Source organism: Enhydra lutris, unplaced genomic scaffold (assembly GCF_002288905.1).
Source record: "Enhydra lutris kenyoni isolate GAN:26980312 unplaced genomic scaffold, ASM228890v2 scaffoldscaffold31, whole genome shotgun sequence".
Lineage (NCBI taxonomy): Eukaryota > Metazoa > Chordata > Mammalia > Carnivora > Mustelidae > Enhydra > Enhydra lutris.
This window is the reverse complement of record NW_019154115.1, coordinates 9,050,242-9,071,878: the sequence shown is the minus strand read 5'-3', so window position 1 is coordinate 9,071,878 and position 21,637 is coordinate 9,050,242. Positions and strand designations below refer to the sequence as shown.

The window sequence follows — 21,637 nt, the reverse complement described above, 5'->3', positions numbered from 1 at the left end:
TCTTTTTTCTTTAAATTTATATTCTTGAGTTGCAAGGATTTTAAGAGTCATCTTGTTAGTTACTTTTTTTTTAACTGAAAAAGATTTTTTTGAATCAACAAGAAACTGATGTTTTTTGGAGACTTTAAGGCACTATATTGCCTTGGTGTGTATCAGTTGAAGTTCACAAGGAAATTAGTAAATGCTTGTTAGTTTGTGCTTACCCTTTATCTTATTAAAGTTCTGCAGACTTAAAGTTTGAAGGAAGAAAACTTGCTTTTTTCTTATTATCACTACCACCTGCACAGTAGAAGGATAGCTCTACATTAATTTCCCAATTATCAGAATAAACCTAGTATATTCTAATTTTATTATTAATATCATGTCATTATCTTAAACTTCTAGTTTTTTCTCTTTTTTGTTTTCCATGTCAGAGTAATCTGTTTTAGGGGAAAATCATATGCAAAAATCTCTCATGTGGCTCCTTGAGATTGAAAATGTGAAGGAAATAACCATATCCTCCTGCTTTGATCTCATTAAACTATTAAAAGATCTGACAGTATTTTTATGATCCAGTTTTCCTTTTACTAGCACCATTCTGTGCACAAACATTTACTGAATGAATGAATGGGATCACCCAATTTGAATGCAAAGACCTCCAATGTTTTTAATCACTCCTGCTAATAAAGACAAAGCTGTAGAGGTTTCAAATGACAAACCAAATCACCACTTTGGAGAAAAGCTATGCATCTTGTATAGGAACAATTGAACAATTCCTTAAGTTCAACACAAATACAAGTATTTGATAAATTTCTGTGCCAGTTAAGGCAAAAATTTTGGTGGGTGAGACTTGATGCTTTTTTTATTTTATTTTTTTAAAGATTTTACTTATTTATTTGGCAGAGAGATCACAAGTAGGCAGAGAGGCAGGCAGAGAGAGAGGAGGAAGCAGGCTCCCAGCCAAGCAGAGAGCCCGATGCGGGACTTGATCCCAGCACCCTGAGATCATGACCTGAGCCAAAGGCAGAGGCTTTAACCCACTGAGCCACCCAGGCGCCCCTGATGCTTGTTTTAAAGTTAAGATTTTTATCATGTTTTTGCCCAAGTTTAAATTAATTTAAATTAGATTGTCTTTCCCTTATTTTATTCTGTAAGGCACTAGAGTTATTGACACCACCCGTTGCAGACAATGCTAATGGAAGAATGAAGGCATATATACGACGTGGGACAGCATTCTGTCAACTAGAATTATACATAGAAGGTAAGAAATTGATAGAAATGTTTTAAGTTCCTAGTTATACTCTGAAAAAAAAATCACTGGAATTATTTAAGATCATAATTTTTTTAGGACTCCACTGTTTTATATTTTTAGCATTTAATATATTCTTTGCAATTTACGTGACAAAAATGATTTTGAAGTATTTAAAAAATTTATTGTTGTAGAAGGCAGTTAAGACAAGATGTGAACATGTTTAAGTGTAGGAGAATGCTACAGTATCCAGAAAACTTTTTTATGGAAAGATGTGTAATAAAGGATATAAATGAGTCACTTAAGATATGATGGAAATTTAAAATGAACTACTTTGGTCATACAGACAGACACACAAGCTCAGAAACAACTGATCTACCACAGTGTATGATCATTGCTTATGTTTGTGAGACTGTACTAACTTTGGTTTCAGCTTCATGTGTATAGAAGCCATAACATTTATTTTTTATTGTTTTTCATTTTTAATGTATTTAGGGACTTTTTGCTGTTATTCATGTTGCTTCAAAAGTAAAATTTTGTAGTAGTTAGTGTTTTATCTTTAATGCTTTTCTTCCCATGCCTCCTTACCCAGAGGACCAGACAACTTTCCTTTATTCAAGGCCTAGAGGCATACTCCTTGATGATGCCTTACCAGGGAATGGGCTAGTCTATAAGGTTTTATCATTTCTGACTACATTTTTAAACTTGTTTCTGACATTTTTTAGGAGATTTTTCTAAACAAAGCATCCCAATTAGATTTATGTGCCCCACCCTTTATTTTTAGTCTCTTAACCAGCTTCATGAAGTTAAAAATTATCAGGACAGGAATGAAATAATATAAAGCATTCTTTTTTTTTTTAAGATTTTATTTATTTATTTGACAGAGATCACAAGTAGGCAGAGAGGCAGGCAGAGAGAGAGGAGGAAGCAGGCTCCCCGCAGAGCAGAGAGCCTGATGTGGGGCTTGATCCCAGGACCCTGGGATCATGACCTGAGCCGAAGGCAGAGGCTTTAACCCACTGAGCCAGCCAGGTGCCCCAATATAAAGATTCTTTAGAAATTGTAGCATCATAGACTTTTTGAGCTAAAAGTACTCTTCATTTTATTTTATTTTATTTTTTTTTTTAAAGATTTTATTTATTTATTTGACAGAGAGATCACAAGCAGGCAGAGAGGCAGGCAGAGAGAGAGGAGGAAGCAGGCTCCCCTAGAGAGCAGAGAGCCCGATGCGGGGCTCGATCCCAGGACTCTGAGATCATGACCTGAGCCGAAGGCAGCGGCTTAACCCACTGAGCCACCCAGGCGCCCCAGTACTCTTCATTTTAAAGATGAGAAAATGGAGGCTTGGAGAAGTTAAGTGATTTACCTTAAGTGGCATGGCAAATAAGTAGCACTTAGAACTCAAGTTTCCTTACTCAAAGAAATTTTCCCACTGCTTATGTTGATAAAGACTTAGACTCATTTATATTTATTTAACAGACAGTCCACAATGCTTTCCTTTTAAATTAAGTTTCCTCAAAGGAATTCTGTATATATGACAACTATAGAAAAAGCCACAAACTGTAGTCTATGAATTATATAAAGTATGAATTGAGTCTACCAAAATTATTTTTCTAAATCTAGAATTTCTAAATAAGATGCCATTTATTACTTTCTCATTGAGGTAATAAAAATGTCTTTTTTATAGTGAGTTTTATTGAGTCTTTTCATGCTTTAATGAGCTTAAGCTGTCAGTTTATTTGTACTTGAACTTCAAATAATGCTTCTGGAGTGCTTGGATGGCTCAGTCTGAAAAGTGTGCAACTCTTGATCTTGGGATCATGAGTTTGAGCCCCACATTGGGGGTAGAGATTAAATCCATTTAAAAAGCTTAAAACAGGGGCGCCTGGCTGGCTCAGTGGGTTAAGCCGCTGCCTTCGGCTCAGGTCATGATCTCAGGGTCCTGGGATCGAGCCCCGCATCGGGCTCTCTGCTCAGCAGGGAGCCTGCTTCCTCTCCTCTCTCTCTGCCGGCTTGTGATCTCTCTCTGTCAAATAAATAAATAAAATCTTTAAAAAAAAAAAAAAAAAAGCTTAAAACAAAGACAGAAAACAAAAAACAAAACAACCCAAAAACTGCTTCTTACTGAGCCCTGAATATAATGAGTATAATTATTCCTGAAATCACTGAAAAATTTCTGCAATCTTTTAAGAAATACTATATAGAGACATATTTGTGAAAATGATAATCTGATTTAAAATCTGATACTTGTCCTGGGGCGCCTGGGTGGCTCAGTGGGTTAAGCCGCTGCCTTCGGCTCAGGTCATGATCTCAGAGTCCTGGGATCGAGCCCCGCATCGGGCTCTCTGCTCCTAGGGGAGCCTGCTTCCTCCTCTCTCTCTGCCTGCTTGTGATCTCTCTGTCAGATAAATAAATAAAATCTTTAAAAAAAATAAAAATAAAAAAAAAATAAATAAAATAAAATCTGATACTTGTCCTGAACCATGTTCTTAGAGTTTTTTTTATTAAAAAATATCATCTAGATAACACAAGGATTTATAAAATATTAATTTTACTGACCATCATTGCAATATAAATATAGGCCTACAGGATTATGAAGCTGCACTTAAGATTGATCCATCCAATAAAATTGTACAAAATGATGCTGAGAAGATTCGGAAGATAATTCAAGGAACAGAACTAAAATCTTAATGACTGCTGAAGCAACTAGGTATTGTACTAGGTATTGTTTTAAGTTTTCCAAAAAGAAATGGAGGCATTAGGAATCTTTGTAAATATTATGGCTGATTGTGCAGAATCACTTTTTTTTCATTCTCTAGTTCTGTAGATGGTAAAATATTATAAATCTATAGAAAATGAAATGTTCGATTTGAATTGTTTCTGAATGAGTAAATCAAACTAAGAGTGATTTAATTCTTTGCTGCTTCAATACATGGATTAATTACATATATATTTTGTTGTTGTTGTTGCTGTTACTAAAATCAGCTCACCCTTATAACTAACAAAATATTTCTTCGTGTGATGAGTACTAGGACATTACAGACTCATTTCTGACAAAGTAAAATTTGAAAATAGAAGACTATGTTTATAATTTTTTAAATTAAATGTACTACTTAATTGAATGATTGGCCTTAGTATAATTAGTACTGATATCACCTAGTATTCAAAGCACAAAACCTTTACTTCTCCATCCCACTGTGGGAGGGTAGACCAGTTCAACCTAGCAAAACAACTGTTTGGAACCCCCCCCCCTTTTTTTTAAAGATCTTATTCATTTATTTGAGACAGTGAGAGAGGAAGAGCATGAGCAGCTGGGGGTAAGGGCAAAGGGAGAGGGAGAAGCAGATTCTCTGCTGAGCAGGGAGCCCAACTCCGGACTTGATCCCAGAACTCTGGGATCATGTGAAGGCAGACACTCAACAGACGGAGCCATCCAGGCACCCTGTTTAAGAAGACCTTATTTTTGACTTTAGTTGTATGTAGTGTTTTCCAAGGCATTGATTATATTTCATACTATCTGGTGAAGATAAGTTTTCTAATGAGATGTTTTCTAGTAGCTTCAAGTATAACAGGAAAAAGAAAAAGACAGCAAATGTTAACATAGAATGTTATAATACTGGCATTGGATTGTACCACTGTTTGTGTTGTACCACAGCAAAGAGGCAAGCATTAAGCAAAACCAGTACAGCTTCCCTTTTGTATATAGTAGTTATCACAATTGTCTGATTATATTTACAGGATGTTTAGAAATACAAAACACAATATTTAGGAATAAGTTTTTATAGTATTTGGTAATCTGATGTCATTCAAATGGACCATAAAACAGCTTCATTCTTCTTCTTTTTTTTTAAACCAATATTTTTCTTGAATTTGTAAGGGTATCCTAGTTCAGCAACCTTGAGACTTACTTTTATAAAGCAGCCTTAGATAAATTACACAGCAGCCTTGTCCAGTTAATAGACCTTCTAATAAGATAGCATTGCTTTTTCTTATGGTTTGTTATTTTAAAATATAAACATTACCAAAATAAAGATGGGTCTCCATGTGTGTCAAATACCAGTTTGATATTCAAAATATGTTAACCAACCTAGTGTTTCTTCAGGCTCTTCTTATTAGCATCCTCCACCCACCCACCCCCCAAAAAAGACTACAACCAACAGCTACCCTAAGGGCAGAAGATCTATCCTTAGTGGAAAGAAGGGATAGTGTTAACTAGTTATTTATTAATATTTTGGGCCCTATTTTCTAAATAAAGTCTTGGACTATATTTACTCAACAGACAAATTTGTATTCACAAAATACTTGACCTCTTTTGAGCAATCTCCTATTGTTTGCAAGGGATTTTTTGTCTTAAGTTGAAGTAGGGATAGAGTTGAAATCTTACTACAACATTTCTATGTCCTTTATGATGAAAACATACCTCCCAAACAATAGTGCTAATTATTACTAAGGCCCATGAATAAAAGATAAGAAAAAAATTCTTATGGTAGTCCCTTAGGTTTTTTCATAATGTCAATTATTTGATTGAAATTAATTTCAAGATACCAAGTGGATAATAAGCTAAACGTAGCTGTTACAGAAATGTAAACTGAAGGGATATTTAATCTCCCACTACTGTGTGATTGCCATACATAAATACAGAGTATGCCTGTTTATTAATAAAGACAACTTTTTGACAAATTTGGCTATGAATAAATATCAAAACTATATCAAAATATTGATTACAAAGGAAAGAGCATGACTAGTCCATTTTTGCTATGGATGTTTTATAGTAATAGTAAATAATTATTGTTAGATTTAATTTAAAAATAAAATATTTTCTAATATTCTACTTGCCTTTTGACTGATAGTCACTTGAGGGTCAGCTAGATTCACAGAATCTGTTTTTATCTCATTAAAGTGCTTAAGCATTTTATGAAGAATGCTCATTTCTTTCCTCCCAGAAAGAGGTTTGTGAATTACATCAAGCAAAAATGGTTTGTCAAAGACCAGGTTTGGTATCATTTTTCTTTTATATATTTTAGCTCTTTACTGACAAGTGAAAATATTACTGTAGTAGATAAATGCTGCCTAAGAGCTAAATGGAAAGTAAACATGTATGTATGTATGTATAAACATATCCTGTCCTGGTTTCCTAGAGTCAAGGAAAACTAGAGCTGGACAGTAGAGCAGTAAAAACAGATTTCACTTGGGAACTATTGCAGTATATGAAAAGAGACCTCAGTATAGAACTGGGGTCAGTTCCTAATATAGCATGGACAATGGACAAGTGATGATTTATAGTTAAGGGGCAAGTTGGGTTGAAGGCTGGGGTTGTCAGTGGTTGGAAAATTACTAAAAGGAAACATCAACGGTAGGGAGATTCTGGCTAAACTGAATTATCAGGATTATTGCTGAAAGCAGGCAAGGTTGACTGGGTATCATCTGGGAGATTGTGGGGGATGAAGAATTTGGTCAGATATTGAGAGTGATAAAAACTGATGATGGGGATTCTGGCTAAACCAACTTAGCAGTATTCTTGCTAACAACTGAGCTCTTAAGGACAATGCCCAAGGATCAGGCCTAGTTGAAAGAGTGGCTTAGAGGAACCTGCTTAGAGTTTGGTGAAGGAGAGACCACTGGTCACTAGCAAGTCAACTACTTTCCAGTGAGCTTCACTCATGTGGCAAAAAGGGCAAAATGTTTTTTTTTAAAGATTGATTTGAGAGAGAGAGAGTAAGTGAGTGAGGGGAAGAGCGGGGGGTGGGGGGGGGGGGATAAGTGCTGAGTGCCGAGCCTGACACTGGGCTCTGTCTCATGGCCCCAAGATCATGAGCTGAGCTGAAACCAAGAGTTGGATGCTTAAATGACTGAGCCACCCAGGCATCCCATGGGCAAAGGATTTTTACACATACCATCTGGGGAAAAGATTAGTAGGTGATCTCTCAAAAGGACTGACAAAAGTGTATTTCATTATCTTATTGAACTGATCTGGCTCAGTGTCCCTCTCAAAGACCTATCAAGAGCTGACCCACCTCTGGGTTTCAGATTCGCATTAACCAAGCTCAGGAGACTGAACCAAAAGAATGCCTACTTACTATTAATTCATAAGTAAAAATTGAGTGAGCATGTCTAAGGGGATGATAGGTTATATGAAAATTCACTCTCCTTACAAGCAGATGTATGGTAAATCACATCATAAAGCTGCTTAGCAAACGTGTTAAAAAAAGAAACAAGTGCAAAATAGAGTCACTTCTGGCTTCACAGGTGAATTCTATCAAACATGTAAAGAAGAGTTAATACTATTCTTCTCAAACTATTCCAGAAAATAGAAGAGGAAGGAAAGCTTCCAAATTCATCCTATGAAGCCAGCATTACCCTGATACCAAAACCAGATAAAGTCACTACACAAGAGGCGCCTGGGTGGCTCAATGGGTTAAGCCGCTGCCTTCGGCTCAGGTCATGATCTCAGAGTCCTGGGATCGAGCCCCGCATCGGGCTCTCTGCTCAGCAGGGAGCCTGCTTCCTCCTCTCTCTCTGCCTGCCTCTCTGCCTGCTTGTGATCTCTCTGTCAAATAAATAAATAAAAATCTTAAAAAAAAAAAGTCACTACACAAAAGAGAGAGAGAGATATCTCTGATGAACATAGATGCTTAAATCCTCAAAAAAATATTAGTAAACGAAATCCAGCAATACATTAAAAAAAATCATTCTCCCTGATCAAGTGGGATTTATTCCTGGGATGTAAAGGTGGTTAAATGTTCACAAACCAATCAATATGACACATTATGTCAATATGAGAAAGGATAAAAACAATGTGATCATTTTAACAGATGCAGAAAAAAACATTTGACAAGGTACAATATTCATTCATGATAACCCTCAAAAAATAGGTTTAGTGGGAAGAGACATCATATAATAAAGGCTACCTATAAAAAAAAAAACTCAGAGCTAACATCATCTTCAATGAGGAAAAACTGAGAGCTTTTCCCATAAGATCAGGAACAAGACAGGATATTTACTCACCATTTTCATTCAACATAGTACTGGATGTTTTAGCCACAGCAATTAGACAAGAAAAAGAAACAAAAGGCATCCAAATTGGTAAGGAAGAGGTAAAACTTCCACTATATGCAGATGACATGATACTATATATTAAAAACCCTAAAGACTCCACCAAAAAAACTAGAACTGATAAATCAATCAGGAGAGTCGCAGTATGCAAAATCAGTGTACAGAAATCTGTTGCATTTCTATAAATTAATAATGTAGTAGTAGAAAGAGAAATTAAGAAAACAATCCCAGGGCACCTGGGTGGCTCAGTTGGTTAAGCAACTGCCTTCGGCTCAGGTCATGATCCTGGAGTCCCAGGATCAAGTCCCACATCAGGCCTTCTGCTCATCAGGGAGCCGGCTTCTCCCTCTGCCCCTCTCCCCTTTCATGCTCTCTCTCTCTCTCAAATAAATAAAATCTTTAAAAAAAAAATCCCATTTACAATTGCACCAAAAATAATAAAATACCTAGGAATAAACCTAACCAAAGAGAGAAAAGACCTGTATTCTGAAAACTATAAAATATTGATGAAATAAATCGAAGATAACACAAACAAGTGGGAAATATCCCATGCTCATGGATAGGAAGAACATATTGTTAAAATGTCCACTACCCAAAGCAATCTACGAATTTAATGCAATCCCAATAAAATACCAACAGCATTTTTCACAGAACTAGAACAAACAATCCTAAAATTTGTATATAGCCAAATAGCCAAAGCATTCTTGAAAAAGAACAAAACTGGAGGTATCACCATCCCAGATTTCAAAATTGAAAATAGACATGAACAGACATAACTCCAAAGAAAACATACAAATGGCCAACAGACCCACAAAAAGATGCTCAACATCACTCATCATCAGGGAAAAGCAAATCAAAACCACAATGAGATATTACCTTATACCTATCAGAATGGCTCGTGCCAAAGAAACAAGAAACAACAAGTGTTGGTGAGGATGTGGGTAAAAAGGAACCCTCAGGTACTGTTGTGGGAATTCAAACTGGTACAGCCACTGTGGAAAACACTGTGGAAGTTACTCAAAAATTAGAAATAGAATCACCATATGACCTAATAAATCCACTACTGAGTATTTACCCAAAGAAAATGAAAACACTAATTTGAGAGCCTTTTGCAACTTTTGGAGAACATGTACTAAATAAAGCCAAGATTTACTAAAACATGTCTCTTTTTAGTCTATTTTGAACACATTTTTATTTAAGAATTCACTGTTATTCAGGTATCAGTTCAAATGTTTTATTTCTTAAAGTATTTTTTTAACTAATTCAAATACTTTTATATTTCAAGTTAGGTATTCTAGCCTTAGATTTAAAATGCACTTTTTCTGAGTAATTTTCTCTTAAATATGCAAAGGAATATATTTTCATAGAGTACGTTGAAAATTAGGAAAATCAAGGGTTCTTGTTCTATCAGGTGTAGTGTTTAGAGAGTTATTTTGATAAAATCCAGTAGCGCTGATATGGTTTGAAAATACTTGGTCTCTTGGAGTATAATTGCAGGGAAAAAACTGTGGCTTAGGTAAAAATTCACCATAATTACTCGAATTGGTTTTATACATAATCATCTTAGGTTTTGATAGTGAGGTAGCTGTATAGAGTGTCTTTGGGTCTAACATACATGAAAACACAGGATTGCCAGGATTCACACAAGGAGGAACTTGTTCAGGTTTCACTTCTGTTCCTGAATTTGAAGCTGAAGCACATTTCTTGTCCTAAAATATAAACACATCAAATTATTCTTAATTATAAAATTTTGGGAAAAAAATTAAAATTAGCACCAACCCTGTCATACCACTCACAAAAATTAACTCAAAATGAATTAAAGACTTAAATATAAGACCTGAAAGCACAAAACTCCTAGAAAAGAACACGGGGGGAAAGCTCTGTGATGTTCTTGGCATAAATTTTTTGGATATGACACCAAACGCATAAGCAACAAAAGCAAAAATAACAAGTGAGACTGCATCAAACTGAAAAGCTTCTGCACAGCAAAAGTAGTAGTCAACAGAATGAAGAGACAACCTACAGAATGGGAGAAAATATTTGCAAACTATATTGATAAGGGATTAGTATCCGAAATATACAAGGAATTCATACAATGCAGTAACAAAACATAACCTGGTTAAAAATGAACAGAGGATCTGAATAGACATTCTTCCAGACAAGATGACAAATGGCCATTAGGAACATGAGAAGCTGTTCAACATCATTAATGATCAGAGAAAAGCAAATTAAAACCACAATGAGGTACAACCTCTGCCTGTATTAGAATGGCTTGTGTCAAATAACAAGTGTTGGCAAGGATGTGAAGAAAAGGAAACCCTTGTGCACTGTTTGTGGGAATGCAAACTGGTGCAGTCACTATAGAAAACAGTATGGAGATTCCTCAAAAAATTATAATTAGTATTACCATATGATCCAGCAATCCCAGTTTTGGGTATATGCCCAAATGAAGTTAACTCACTATCTCAAAGGGATGTCTGCACTCTCATGTTCGTTGCAGCACTATTCACAATAATAGCAAAGATATGGAAACAATCTATGTGTCCATTAATGGAAGAATGGATAAAGATGAAGTATACTATATTCTCATGTATATATACATACATAAGTATTAATCATCCATAAAAAAAGAAATCCTGCCATTTCAGATAACATGGAGGGCGTTATGCTAAGTGAACTAAGTCAGACAAAGAATACGACAATCTCACATATATATGAATCTAAAATTTTAAAGTCAAACTCATTGAAACAGAAGAACGATGATTTCCAGGGGATGGGGGAAATGGAAAGATGTTGGTCAATGAGTACAAACTTCCAATTATAAGAAGAATAAGTTCAAGGGATCTAATGTACAGCATGGTAAGTATAGTTACCAATACTTTATTATATACTTGAAAGTTGCTAGAGAGTAGATTTTAAATGTTCTCACCACAAAAATAACTTTAATTATGTGAGGTGATGTATGTGCTAATCTTATTGTGGTAATCATTTCACAATGCATACATACAAGAAATCACATAATACATCTTAAACTTACACACTGTTATATGTCAATTATATCTCAATAAACCTGGAAACAAAACAAAACAAAACAAAAAGGTTAGCATGTCCACTTCACTTTTATAGGAATTCTGTTCTCTTGAGGGCGGTGGCTAGTTCTCATAAATGACATCATATCTGGACAAAGTAAACTTATCAAAAGTATGTATAAGAAAGGTTTTAAATCCTGTACTGGAATCATGAGAATTTATAAAACATTTGTAAATCATAGAGAAGATCTGCAAGAAGTCATAGTTAGAAAAGGACATACTGCCTAATTCTAGAATGAGAAGAGAATGAGATAAACGTTCAGGGATTTTAGCATTGTGGGCATAACCATTAAGTAAATAATTACACAACTAGTAATTATAATTGTGGTAAGTGCTATGGAGAAAAAAATATATAAGCTATTTATGAAAATTTATAGGGGGTTCTAACCTACTGTGGAGGCTAAGAAAGGCCACTCTAGTGAAGTGTCATTGAATCTAAGACTGGAAGGCCAGGAAAAGTTAGAAATGGGAATAAAGAAAAACTCAGCATGGCCAAAGTCAAGTAAGTTAGGGTGAAAATCTGAGATGAGAATAGAGGGGCAGGGGCCAGATCCTGAAGAATCCTGTGGACTCTTTTAAAATTTGGATCTTTATGGTAAAAGCAATGGAAAGTTATTAAAGTGTTTTAAGGAGATACATGCCATTAAGTAACAAGTTTTACTATGATTACTTTGGCTGCTGTCAGGTTCTTGAATGGATGTAGAAAGAAGCTACAGCAGTCCAAGTAACTGATGACAATGATCTGTAGTTGGGTGGTGGTATAGAGAGGGAAATAAGTAAACAAATTTGAAATATATTTTGGAAGTAGAATTCACAGGGTCTGGCGATTGATTGAAAGTCGGTGGTGATGAAGATGGACAGATCAAGGATGAAGACTAGGTTTCTGGACAAACACTTGGGTAGCTGGTGGTGCAATTTACTACAATTTTTAATATACAAATTAAATATGAATATATATACACACTACACATATTTTAACACTCCATTCACTGCAATGGACAGATCATCTAAATAGAAGATCAATAAGGAAACAGGGCTTTGAATAACACAGTGGACCAAATGGACTTCACAGATATATTAAGAGCATTTCATCTAAAAGCAATAGAGTGTACATTCTTCTTGAGTACACATGAAACATCCTCCAGAACAGATCACATATTTGAGTCACAAATCAGGTCTCAACTGGTAATAAAAGACTGGGATCATTTGCTGCATATTTTCAGACCATAATGCTTTTGAAACTTGAACTTAATCACAAGAGGAAATTTGGAAGAAAACAAATACATGGAGGTTAAAGAGCATCCTACTAAAGAATGAATCAGTGAACCAGGAAATTAAAGAAGAATTTTAAAAATTCATAGAAATAAATGAAAATGAAAAAAAAATGTTCAAAACCTTTGGGATGCTGCAACAGTGATCCTAAGAGGGAAGTATATAGCAATGCAAGCCTTTCTTAAGAAACAAGAGAGGTCTCAAATACACAACCTGACCTTAGACCTAAAGGAGCTGGAGAAAGAACAGCAAATAAAGCCTAAACCCAGCAGGAGAAGAGAATTAATAAAGATTAGAGCAGAAATCACTGAAATAGAAACCAAAAGAACAGTAGAATAGATCAACTTAACTAGGAGCTGGTTCTTTGAAAGACTGATAAACCCCTGGCCAGGCTTATCAAAAAGAAAAGAGAAAGGACCCAAATAAATAGAATCATGAATGAAAGAGGAGAGGTCACAACCAACACTGAAGAAATACAAACAATTATAAGGACATATTAAGAGCAACTATATGCCAACAAATTAGGCAATCTGGTAGAAATGGATACATTCCTAGAGACATATAACCTTCTGAAATTGAAACAGGAAGAAATAGAAAACCTGAACAGATCCATAAGCAGCAAGGAAATTGAAGCAGTAATAAAAAATCTCCCAACAAACAAGGCCTGATGGCTTCCCAGAGGAATTCTATCCAGTATTTAAAGAAGCCTTTATTTTTTTTTTAAAGATTTTATTTATTTATTTGACAGAGAGAGATCACAAATAGACAGAGAGGCAGGCAGAGAGAGAGAGAGAAGCAGGCTCCCTGCCGAGCAGAGAGCCCGATGCGGGACTCGATCCCAGGACCCCGAGATCATGACCTGAGCCGAAGGCAGCGGCTTAACCCACTGAGCCACCCAGGCGCCCCTAAAGAAGCCTTTAAATAGACTAGAATACCTAGTCTTCTGAGGCTGTTTCAAAAAATAGAAATGGGAGGAACACTTCCAAACTCATTGTATGAGGCCAGCATTGTCTTGATCCCAAAACCAGACAAAGACCTCACCAAAAAGGAGAATTACATACCAATATCCCTAATGAACATGGATGCCAAAATTTTCACCGAGATCCTAGCCAATAGGATCCAACAATGCATTAAAAGGATTATTCACCACAAACAAGTAGGATTTATTCCTGGGCTGCAAGGGTGGTTTAACATCTGCAAATCAATCAATGTGATATACTATGTTAATAAAAGGACAAGAACCATATGATCCTCTTAATAATGCAGAAAAACATCTGACAAAGTAGAGCATCCTTTCTTAATTAAAACTCTTTACAGTGTAGGGATACCTCAATATCATAAAAGCCATATATGAAAAGCCCACAGTGAATATCAATCTCAACATGGAAAAACTGAGAGCTTTTCCCCTAAGGTTAGGAACACAGGAGGAACACTATCATCACTATTGTTCAACCTAGTACTAGAAGTCTTAGCCTCAGCAATCATACAAAAAAAAGAAATAAAAGACATCCAAATCAGCAAAGAAGTCAAATTCTCACTCTGCACAGATGACATGATACTCTATGTGGAAAACCCAAAAGGCTCCATCTCAAAATTGTTAACACTCATACAGGAATTCAACAAAGTGGCAGGACATAAAATCAATGTACAGAAATTAGTTGGATTTCTATATACTAACGATGAGACAGAAGAAAGAGAAATTAGGGAAGCAATCCCATTTATAATTGCACTAAAAACCATAAGATACCTAGGAATAAACCTAACCAAAGAGGCAAAGGATCTGTACTCAGAAAACTATAGAACACTCATGAAGGAAATTGAGGAAGAAACAAAGAAATGGAAAAACGTTCCATGCTCATGGATTAGAGGAACAAATATTGTTAAAATGTCTATGCTACCTAGAGCAATCTACACATTCACATACACAATTCTGGGCTTCAAGCTCTATTACAAAGCTGTAATCATCAAGACAGTATGGTATTGGCACAAAAATAGACACATAGATCAATGGAACAGAATAGAAAACCCAGAAATGGACCCTCAACTCTATGGTCAACTAATCTTTGACAAAGCAGAAAAGACTATCCAAAGGAAAAAAGACAGTTTCTTCAACAACTGGTTTTGGGAAAATTGGACAGCCACATGCAGAAGAATGAAACTGGACCATTTTCTTATACCATACACAAAAATAGACTCAAAATGGATGAAAGACCTAAATGTGAGACAGGAACCCATCAAAATCCTAGAGAACACAGGCAGCAACCTCTGTGACTGCAGCCCCAGCAACCTTTTGCTAGAAATGTTCCAAAGGCAAAGGAAACAAAAGCAAAAATGAACTGTTGGGACTTCATCAAGATAAAAAGCTTTTGCACAGCAAAGTAAAGAGTCGATAAAACCAAAAGACAACCGATAGAAAGGGAGAAGATACCAGCAAATGTCTTACCATATAAAGGGCTAGTATCCAAAATCTAAAAAAAAAACAACAACAACAGAAAAACCCCCAAAACTTATAAAACTCAACATCCAACAAACAAATAATCCAATCAAGAAATGGGCAGAAATCATGTTACCCGATTTCAAGCTTTACTATAAAGCTGTGATCACCAAGACAGCACGGTACTGGCATAAAAACAGACACATAGACCAGTGGAACAGAGTAGAGAGCCCAGATATGGACCCTCAACTCTATGGTCAAATATTCTTTGACAAAACAGGAAAAAATATACAGTGGAAAAAAGACAGTCTCTTCAATAAATGGTGCTGGGAAAATTGGGCAGCTATATGTAGAAGAATGAAACTCGACCATTCTCTTACACTGTGCACAAAGATAAACTCAAAATGGATAAAAGACCTCAACGTGAGACAGGAATCCATCAGAATCCTAGAGGAGAACATAGGCAGTAACCTCTTCAGTATCAGCCACAGCAACTTCTTTCAAGATATGTCTCCAAAGGCAAAGGAAACAAAAGCAAAAATGAAATTTTGGGACTTCATCAAGATCAAAAGCTTCTGCTCAGCAAAGGAAACCGTCAACACAACAAAGAGGCAACCCACTGAATGGGAGAAGATATTTGCAAATGACAGTACAGACAAAAGGTTGATATCCAGGATCTATAAAGAACTCCTCAAACTCAACACACACAAAACAGATAATCATATCAAAAAATGGGCAGAAGACATGAACAGACACTTCTCCAATGAAGACATACAAATGGCTATCAGACACATGAAAAAATGTTCATCATCACTAGCCATCAGAGAGATTCAAATTAAAATCACATTGAGATACCTCCTTACACCACTTAGAATGGCCAAAATTAGCAAGACAGGAAACAACATGTGTTGGAGGGGATGTGGAGAAAGGGGAACCCTCTTAAACTGTTGGTGGGAATGCAAGTTGGTGCAGCCACTTTGGAGAACAGTGTGGAGATTCCTCAAGAAATTAAAAATAGAGCTTCCCTATGACCCTGCAATTGCACTACTGGGTATTTACCCCAAAGATACAGATGTAGTGAAAAGAAGGGCCATCTGTACCCCAATGTTTATAGCAGCAATGGCCACGGTCGCCAAACTGTGGAAAGAACCAAGATGCCCTTCAACGGACAAATGGATAAGGAAGATGTGGTCCACATACACTATGGAGTATTATGCCTCCATCAGAAAGGATGAATACCCAACTTTTGTAGCAACATGGACGGGACTGGAAGAGATTATGCTGAGTGAAATAAGTCAAGCAGAGAGAGTCAATTATCATATGGTTTCACTTCTTTGTGGAGCATAACAAATAACGTGGAGGACATGGGGAGATGGAGAGAAGGGAGTTGAGGGAAATTGGAAGGGGAGGTGAACCATGAGAGACTATGGACTCTGAAAAACAACCTGAGGGTTTTGAAGGGGCAGGGGGTGGGAGGTTGGGGGAACAAGGTGGTGGGTATTAGGGAGGGCACGTTTTGCATGGAGCACTGGGTGTGGTGCAAAAACAATACTGTTACGATGAAAAGAAATTAAAAAAAAAAAAAGAAATGGGCAGAAGACATGAACAGTTTTTCAAAGAAGACATCCAGATGGCCAACAGATACATGAAAAGATGCTCCACATCACTCGACATCAGGAAATACAAATCAAAACCACAATGAGATACCACCTCACACTGGTCAGAATGGCTTAAATTAATGAGTAGGGAAATGACAGATGTTAGTGAGGATATGGAGAAAGGGAACACTTTTACACTGTTGGTGGGAATGCAAGCTGGTGCAGTCAGTCTGGAAAACAGTATGGAGGTTCTTCAAAAAGTTAGAATTACAGTAAACCAAATCTAGTCGAAACAGAAGAGAAATTAACTGATAAACTTTGTTGGCATAATTTGTACCACACAATCAGGAAATGTTAGGGTCTACCATGAATCTTTTTGACTTCCAGGATAATTGTTACATCCTTAGAACTAAAATACTCATTCTTTTACTTTACGTCATAGGTTATGCAGTTTTCTTATTTGGGTTTCACCCTCTTCAAATCTGATATTCTTAAAATGTGGAGTTCAAATTAGATACAATTAAAAACAAAACAGCCTTATACAAAGAATAGAAGGATTATTTTAAGTGTCCTATCAGGTTACACACAGGATCAGCAAATATTATTTACCTAAGGATTAAAAAGTTAATTAAAAGTGTAAATGATTCTTCTAAAATTGAAGATCTTAAAAAATTGGACTGTGAAAGTGCCTTGAAAGGAATAAAAATCTACAAAGAGATCATATTAGTGGTAAAGACCACTAATGTAATTTTCAGGCTCCCCTGGAATTAGAGAAAGTCAATCCACTGGGGTTTTTCAAACTTCTTCCTTATAAACATGTACACATTTTTAAAAGATAAATAAGAACAAGTCATTGAGATAATAAAAATGCTCTTTATGGGAGCTGTAATTTTTAAGTTAAAAATCGTTTTTTTTTTCTTTTTTTGATGTTTTGTCACAGGTGATGTTAACTATACCAACACCAAAAGCAAAAAACCCTCCCAAAGTCTAATTTTGAGGCACCTTTTTGTTTCTGCTCAGACCCATCATTCTCCTTGTTAATGCTTTTATTTATCTTTTTTTTTTTTTTGCCACATTGGGGGACAGACCCTTGTTTAACCCTAAACCTTAACTTTCTACGTTTCCATCAAAAGTGAATACAAGTGCACTGTATTATTCTTTTTTCCCCTCCTATCCTTTTTGAGCAAGGTAGTGAAAGAAAATGTAAAATTAACAAGGTACGTTTTTCTCATTTAAAGCCATCACCGCGGTTGCACACCATCCCTAGTCATTTCATACTTTCAGAGGCAACTCTGGCTCAGCGCGATGCATTTACGTCTGTGTAGCCCAGTGGTCGTCTAGAAAGGTGTTTCTTGGGGGTGGGGCGAGTGGCGGTGCGTGGCGCCCAAATTTATAGCAAGGAATACCGGCTGTCAAAAACATTCAGCCCTCTGCCCAAACCCACCCAGTCGTACTCGGTCATTCTCGGTATCTTCTTTATTATTCGGCAAACGCAGTCTTCTCCGGCAGCGGATAGCAAGACCACCAGGGAGCGCGCAGAGGAGAGGCCTTTCTACTACATCCAATTAAAGCCTCAGAGAATATGAACCGTTCGCTAGATCAATCCGGATCTACTAATCCGCCTAATCCAGGGAGCTGCCCTCCGGGTGAAACCGCGAATCCTTTAGAGTGGTAGTCTCCATAGCAACCGGCCGCGGAGCAGCTATCGCGCCGGGGCCCGGATGTTGTGAGGATCGTAGCCGCCCTGCCTAGCTTCCTGCTGCCGACCCCCCGCCGGCGGCGCTCCTCTTCGGGAGTCGTAGTTCTTCCCTCCTCTCGTGCCCTACATGAGGAGCGGGAGGGACTACGAGTCCCGGCATGCGCTGCGGCGCCCCACCGGCCGCCGCCTCCCGGCTGCGGACGCCTGCGAGCAGGTTGTTGTTTTTAAGTGAGGCGTCACTGTGCTCGGAGCTGTGACCGCCGCCACCGCGACAGTCAACACAGTCGGGCGGAGGTGGCGCTGCCCGTTCAGGTATGGCCCTGGGCTGGTTGGGACCCCGGGAGAGGAGTCTCGGCCGCCTGTCGGGGCTCTGTCCGCTGTTGAGTTGTGTGGCGGAGGCAGAGGCGGTGTCTTCTCTGAGGCAGGGGTCGCTCTGGCAGGGGGCTGCCCAGGCTGGGACTGCCCAGGCTGGGACTGACTCTGGCCGGGAGCTGGTGCAAGGGTGGTCTTGAGCCAGGCGCTGAGGCGTAGGGTCGGGGGGTCTCGCACCCTCCGATTCCTGCTTGCGAACCGGAGCGGCGTACTAAGGGATTGGGGGAGCTGATGGCCGGGGGGACCCTTCTTTTACAAGGCTGGCTTGGGCGCTTCTTGGTCTTGATTGATGAGAATCCATATGGTAAGATGTTATGTGCGTCACCCGGCCGGTTTTTTCAGCCGGCCCATCTCTTTTGGTGACGTTTGAGCCCCGTGATGCCAGGAATAGGAGGATTAAATATTAAATAATGCAGCTGAGATTGCTGCTTATACGCCCCGCTGATAATGATCAGATCCCCTTCCTTATCCTTTTCCGCCTCACCCGGCCCACGTCTTAAACGATAACTTCTCTTTAGCAGCTGTCCACACAGTTCCTCGTGTGCTCTACATATTTATTTTTGTTTGATGAATCCAGCTCTGCCATTGGGAGCGGCAATTTTAACGAACTCAGTCAATTGTGGTAGTTCTTTGAGTGGGTGAAGTTTGCACTGCTTCACAATTGCTTTATTTAAAAACGAAGTGGAGCTTTCTTGTAGCTAGAAGAGGTAACTACTCGAGTCCTGCGAATTTTACATTTGCCTCCTCCAATAAGGTTACCTCCATTGGATAGTGCTTGAACTGTCTCTGTTAGCGCTTCATATTTTTGGTTTAAGGTTTGAATCTTATAGGTCCCACATTTTTCAGGGGGATACAATCTATCACACCTTGGACGCTAGTGTCAATGGTTTACTGTTCTTTGCTGAGTTCTTATCATAAAGGTGAAGGGATAGGAGAAAGCAAGGGTATTATTTTAATCCGTAATTTTTAACCCTTTAAGCGAAGGATAGGATCCTAATTAAAGAAGTTACTAAATAAAAACCATTCTTAAATAATATTCAGGGGTGTGGGAAATACTTTTGAAGTGAAAACAGGTTAGAAAATGGTATAATTCTGATTTTGTAAATGAAACTATAGAACCAGAAGTGATCATGTCTACTAAAAATAAGCTCAAAAGATAGTTATAAAAGTGATCAGATGGTGAAACCATAAATGGCTTTTTCTTTATATTTTCTGGTATTTTCCAAATTTTCCAAGGAAAAGAACTTAATTAAAAAAAAAAAAGGATACAGGTGCAGCAGTTCAATAGGTCCTTTAAACATTGCTTTAAAAAACAACAACAAAGAACCTACACAGAGACCCTGTTACTGCATCCACAGTAACTTAGTAATTTAAACCTAAATTATTTGTCTGGAAGGGGCAAGAAATGCATTTGTTGGATTAAAAAGGAAAAAAACCCCGATATAACAATAATTCTTAATATCTGCATGTCTCATTTTAATCTATTTTCATTTTGCATGGTAAAATCAAGGAGAAAAGTGCTCAGTTAGTTAAGGCAGTGCAATGTTGATTATTCCTATAGATCTATCAGGTGATAAAAGATGGGCATATTAATCTGAAAAGATGTAGAGGTAGGAGAATTTTAAATTTAAATTTATTTCCAGTGGAAATAAAGAAGTGAAGCAATGATGAAATGTGGACTTTTAAAGCTTGTTTTCATTAAATCATGTTGACTACCATGTTTTATATGGTACTGATATTTTGGATTGTGCTTACTTTTATTTTCTGTTATTGATATCTTGGATATGAATGGGTAAGAAGCATATTATTTAGCTCACATTTTGTTTTCTGTCCTAAGGAAAGGGTCACATTGGTCTTCTGTAGGAATATTCTGTGTATTTTTGCAATTATCAGTCCTGAAAAATTGAGGTTAAGCCTCAACTCCCAAGTATCCATTAAATATTAATATAATATCCATTCTAAAGCTTTTTTTTGTTTTTTGAGCTATAGTATTCATATTTTATTTTCTTTGAAGCTTTGCTTCCTCCTCAAGTTTCAATTCCTTTTTGCTACTTTGTATCTTTTAATTTTGTATATATTGTCTATTGTGTTAGCTCAGTATCTTACTAGATATTTGAGTCGATTTACAGGGCTTAAGAAACATAATTGATGAACATGTTTGATTTACTAACTTGTTACACAGTATTATAGTCTCAATTGTGTAGTTGCATTCTTATCTAAGTTAAATAAAGATTTAAAAAAGCTAGATAAGTATGAACTGCTAAGATCCTAGAGCAGTAGTTTCTGACATGTAAAGAACATGGACACAGCAGCAAGGCCTGTTAAGCCCAGGATATTTTAAAACAGAAAATGCAGACTCATCTAACAATGCAGAACTACTAGAGGCTGGATTGTTTGTATGTTTATGTGTGGTTAGGTGAGGAAGTTGCCATAATGTATGTGATAACTTACATTTTAAAGAACTTCCTTGCTGGCAGTTTTACAGTTTTGACTAGATTAAAACAAATTAGAGATATTAGTGTGTTTCAAAGGTCATGTCCAATATACTGCACCAGATAAATTTGAAAAAAGTTTCTGAATTTGGGTTCTAAGATGAAATTTAGCCCTATAATGTGGGAAGGATTGGAAGTAAGTGGTAAGTTTAGGAATTTTCTTTCTTTCTTTCTTTCTTTCTTTCTTTCTTTTTTTTTTTTTTTTTAGGACATCTGAGGTGTGGAAACTTTGTTTAAGGGCCAGTTGGTTTTTTGAAGTAAGTATTAAAAATGAATAAAGTGAGTCAAAGATTTTCCTCCTTCACTATAGGAAGTCAGAAATCTAATTGTTCTTTAGTATCTGTCCATAAATCACTATCCTAAAAACCTTCTGTCTGGTTCATACTACCATCATGATGAA

At 37.0% G+C, this 21,637-nt stretch overlaps 3 protein-coding genes across 5 annotated transcripts in view; 2 read left to right on the top strand and 1 right to left on the bottom strand.

Moving 5' to 3' along the window:
• Positions 1-4,194, top strand: part of LOC111153355 (dynein axonemal assembly factor 4) — a 63,504-nt gene extending 59,310 nt beyond the window's left edge. Inside the window, exons 8-9 of the mRNA XM_022512338.1 lie at positions 1,135-1,240; positions 3,810-4,194. Coding sequence (XP_022368046.1) covers positions 1,135-1,240; positions 3,810-3,919 — 216 coding nt within the window. The 3' untranslated portion in view covers positions 3,920-4,194. The remainder of the gene's footprint in view (positions 1-1,134; positions 1,241-3,809) is intronic.
• A 5,448-nt stretch (positions 4,195-9,642) lies between these two features.
• On the bottom strand, positions 9,643-18,166 carry LOC111153141 (chromosome unknown C15orf65 homolog). Of its 2 annotated transcripts, none has more exons than XM_022511931.1 (2): positions 18,119-18,136; positions 9,643-9,990 (listed from the first exon to the last, which is right to left on the bottom strand). In XM_022511931.1, exons 1-2 carry the CDS (start codon positions 18,134-18,136, stop codon positions 9,643-9,645), a joined length of 366 nt encoding a protein of 121 aa, XP_022367639.1. The 2 variants fall into 2 exon arrangements, 1 of the variants encoding a protein (XP_022367639.1); XR_002640983.1 differs by having other exon boundaries at positions 9,928-9,990; positions 18,129-18,166.
• Positions 18,167-18,593: 427 nt separating this feature from the next.
• The window catches only part of LOC111153273 (cell cycle progression 1), a 39,349-nt gene continuing 36,305 nt past the window's right edge, over positions 18,594-21,637 (top strand). For both annotated transcript variants that reach the window (XM_022512192.1, XM_022512193.1), the window contains exon 1: positions 18,594-18,685. The gene's annotated coding sequence lies outside the window, so the exon portion shown is untranslated. The remainder of the gene's footprint in view (positions 18,686-21,637) is intronic.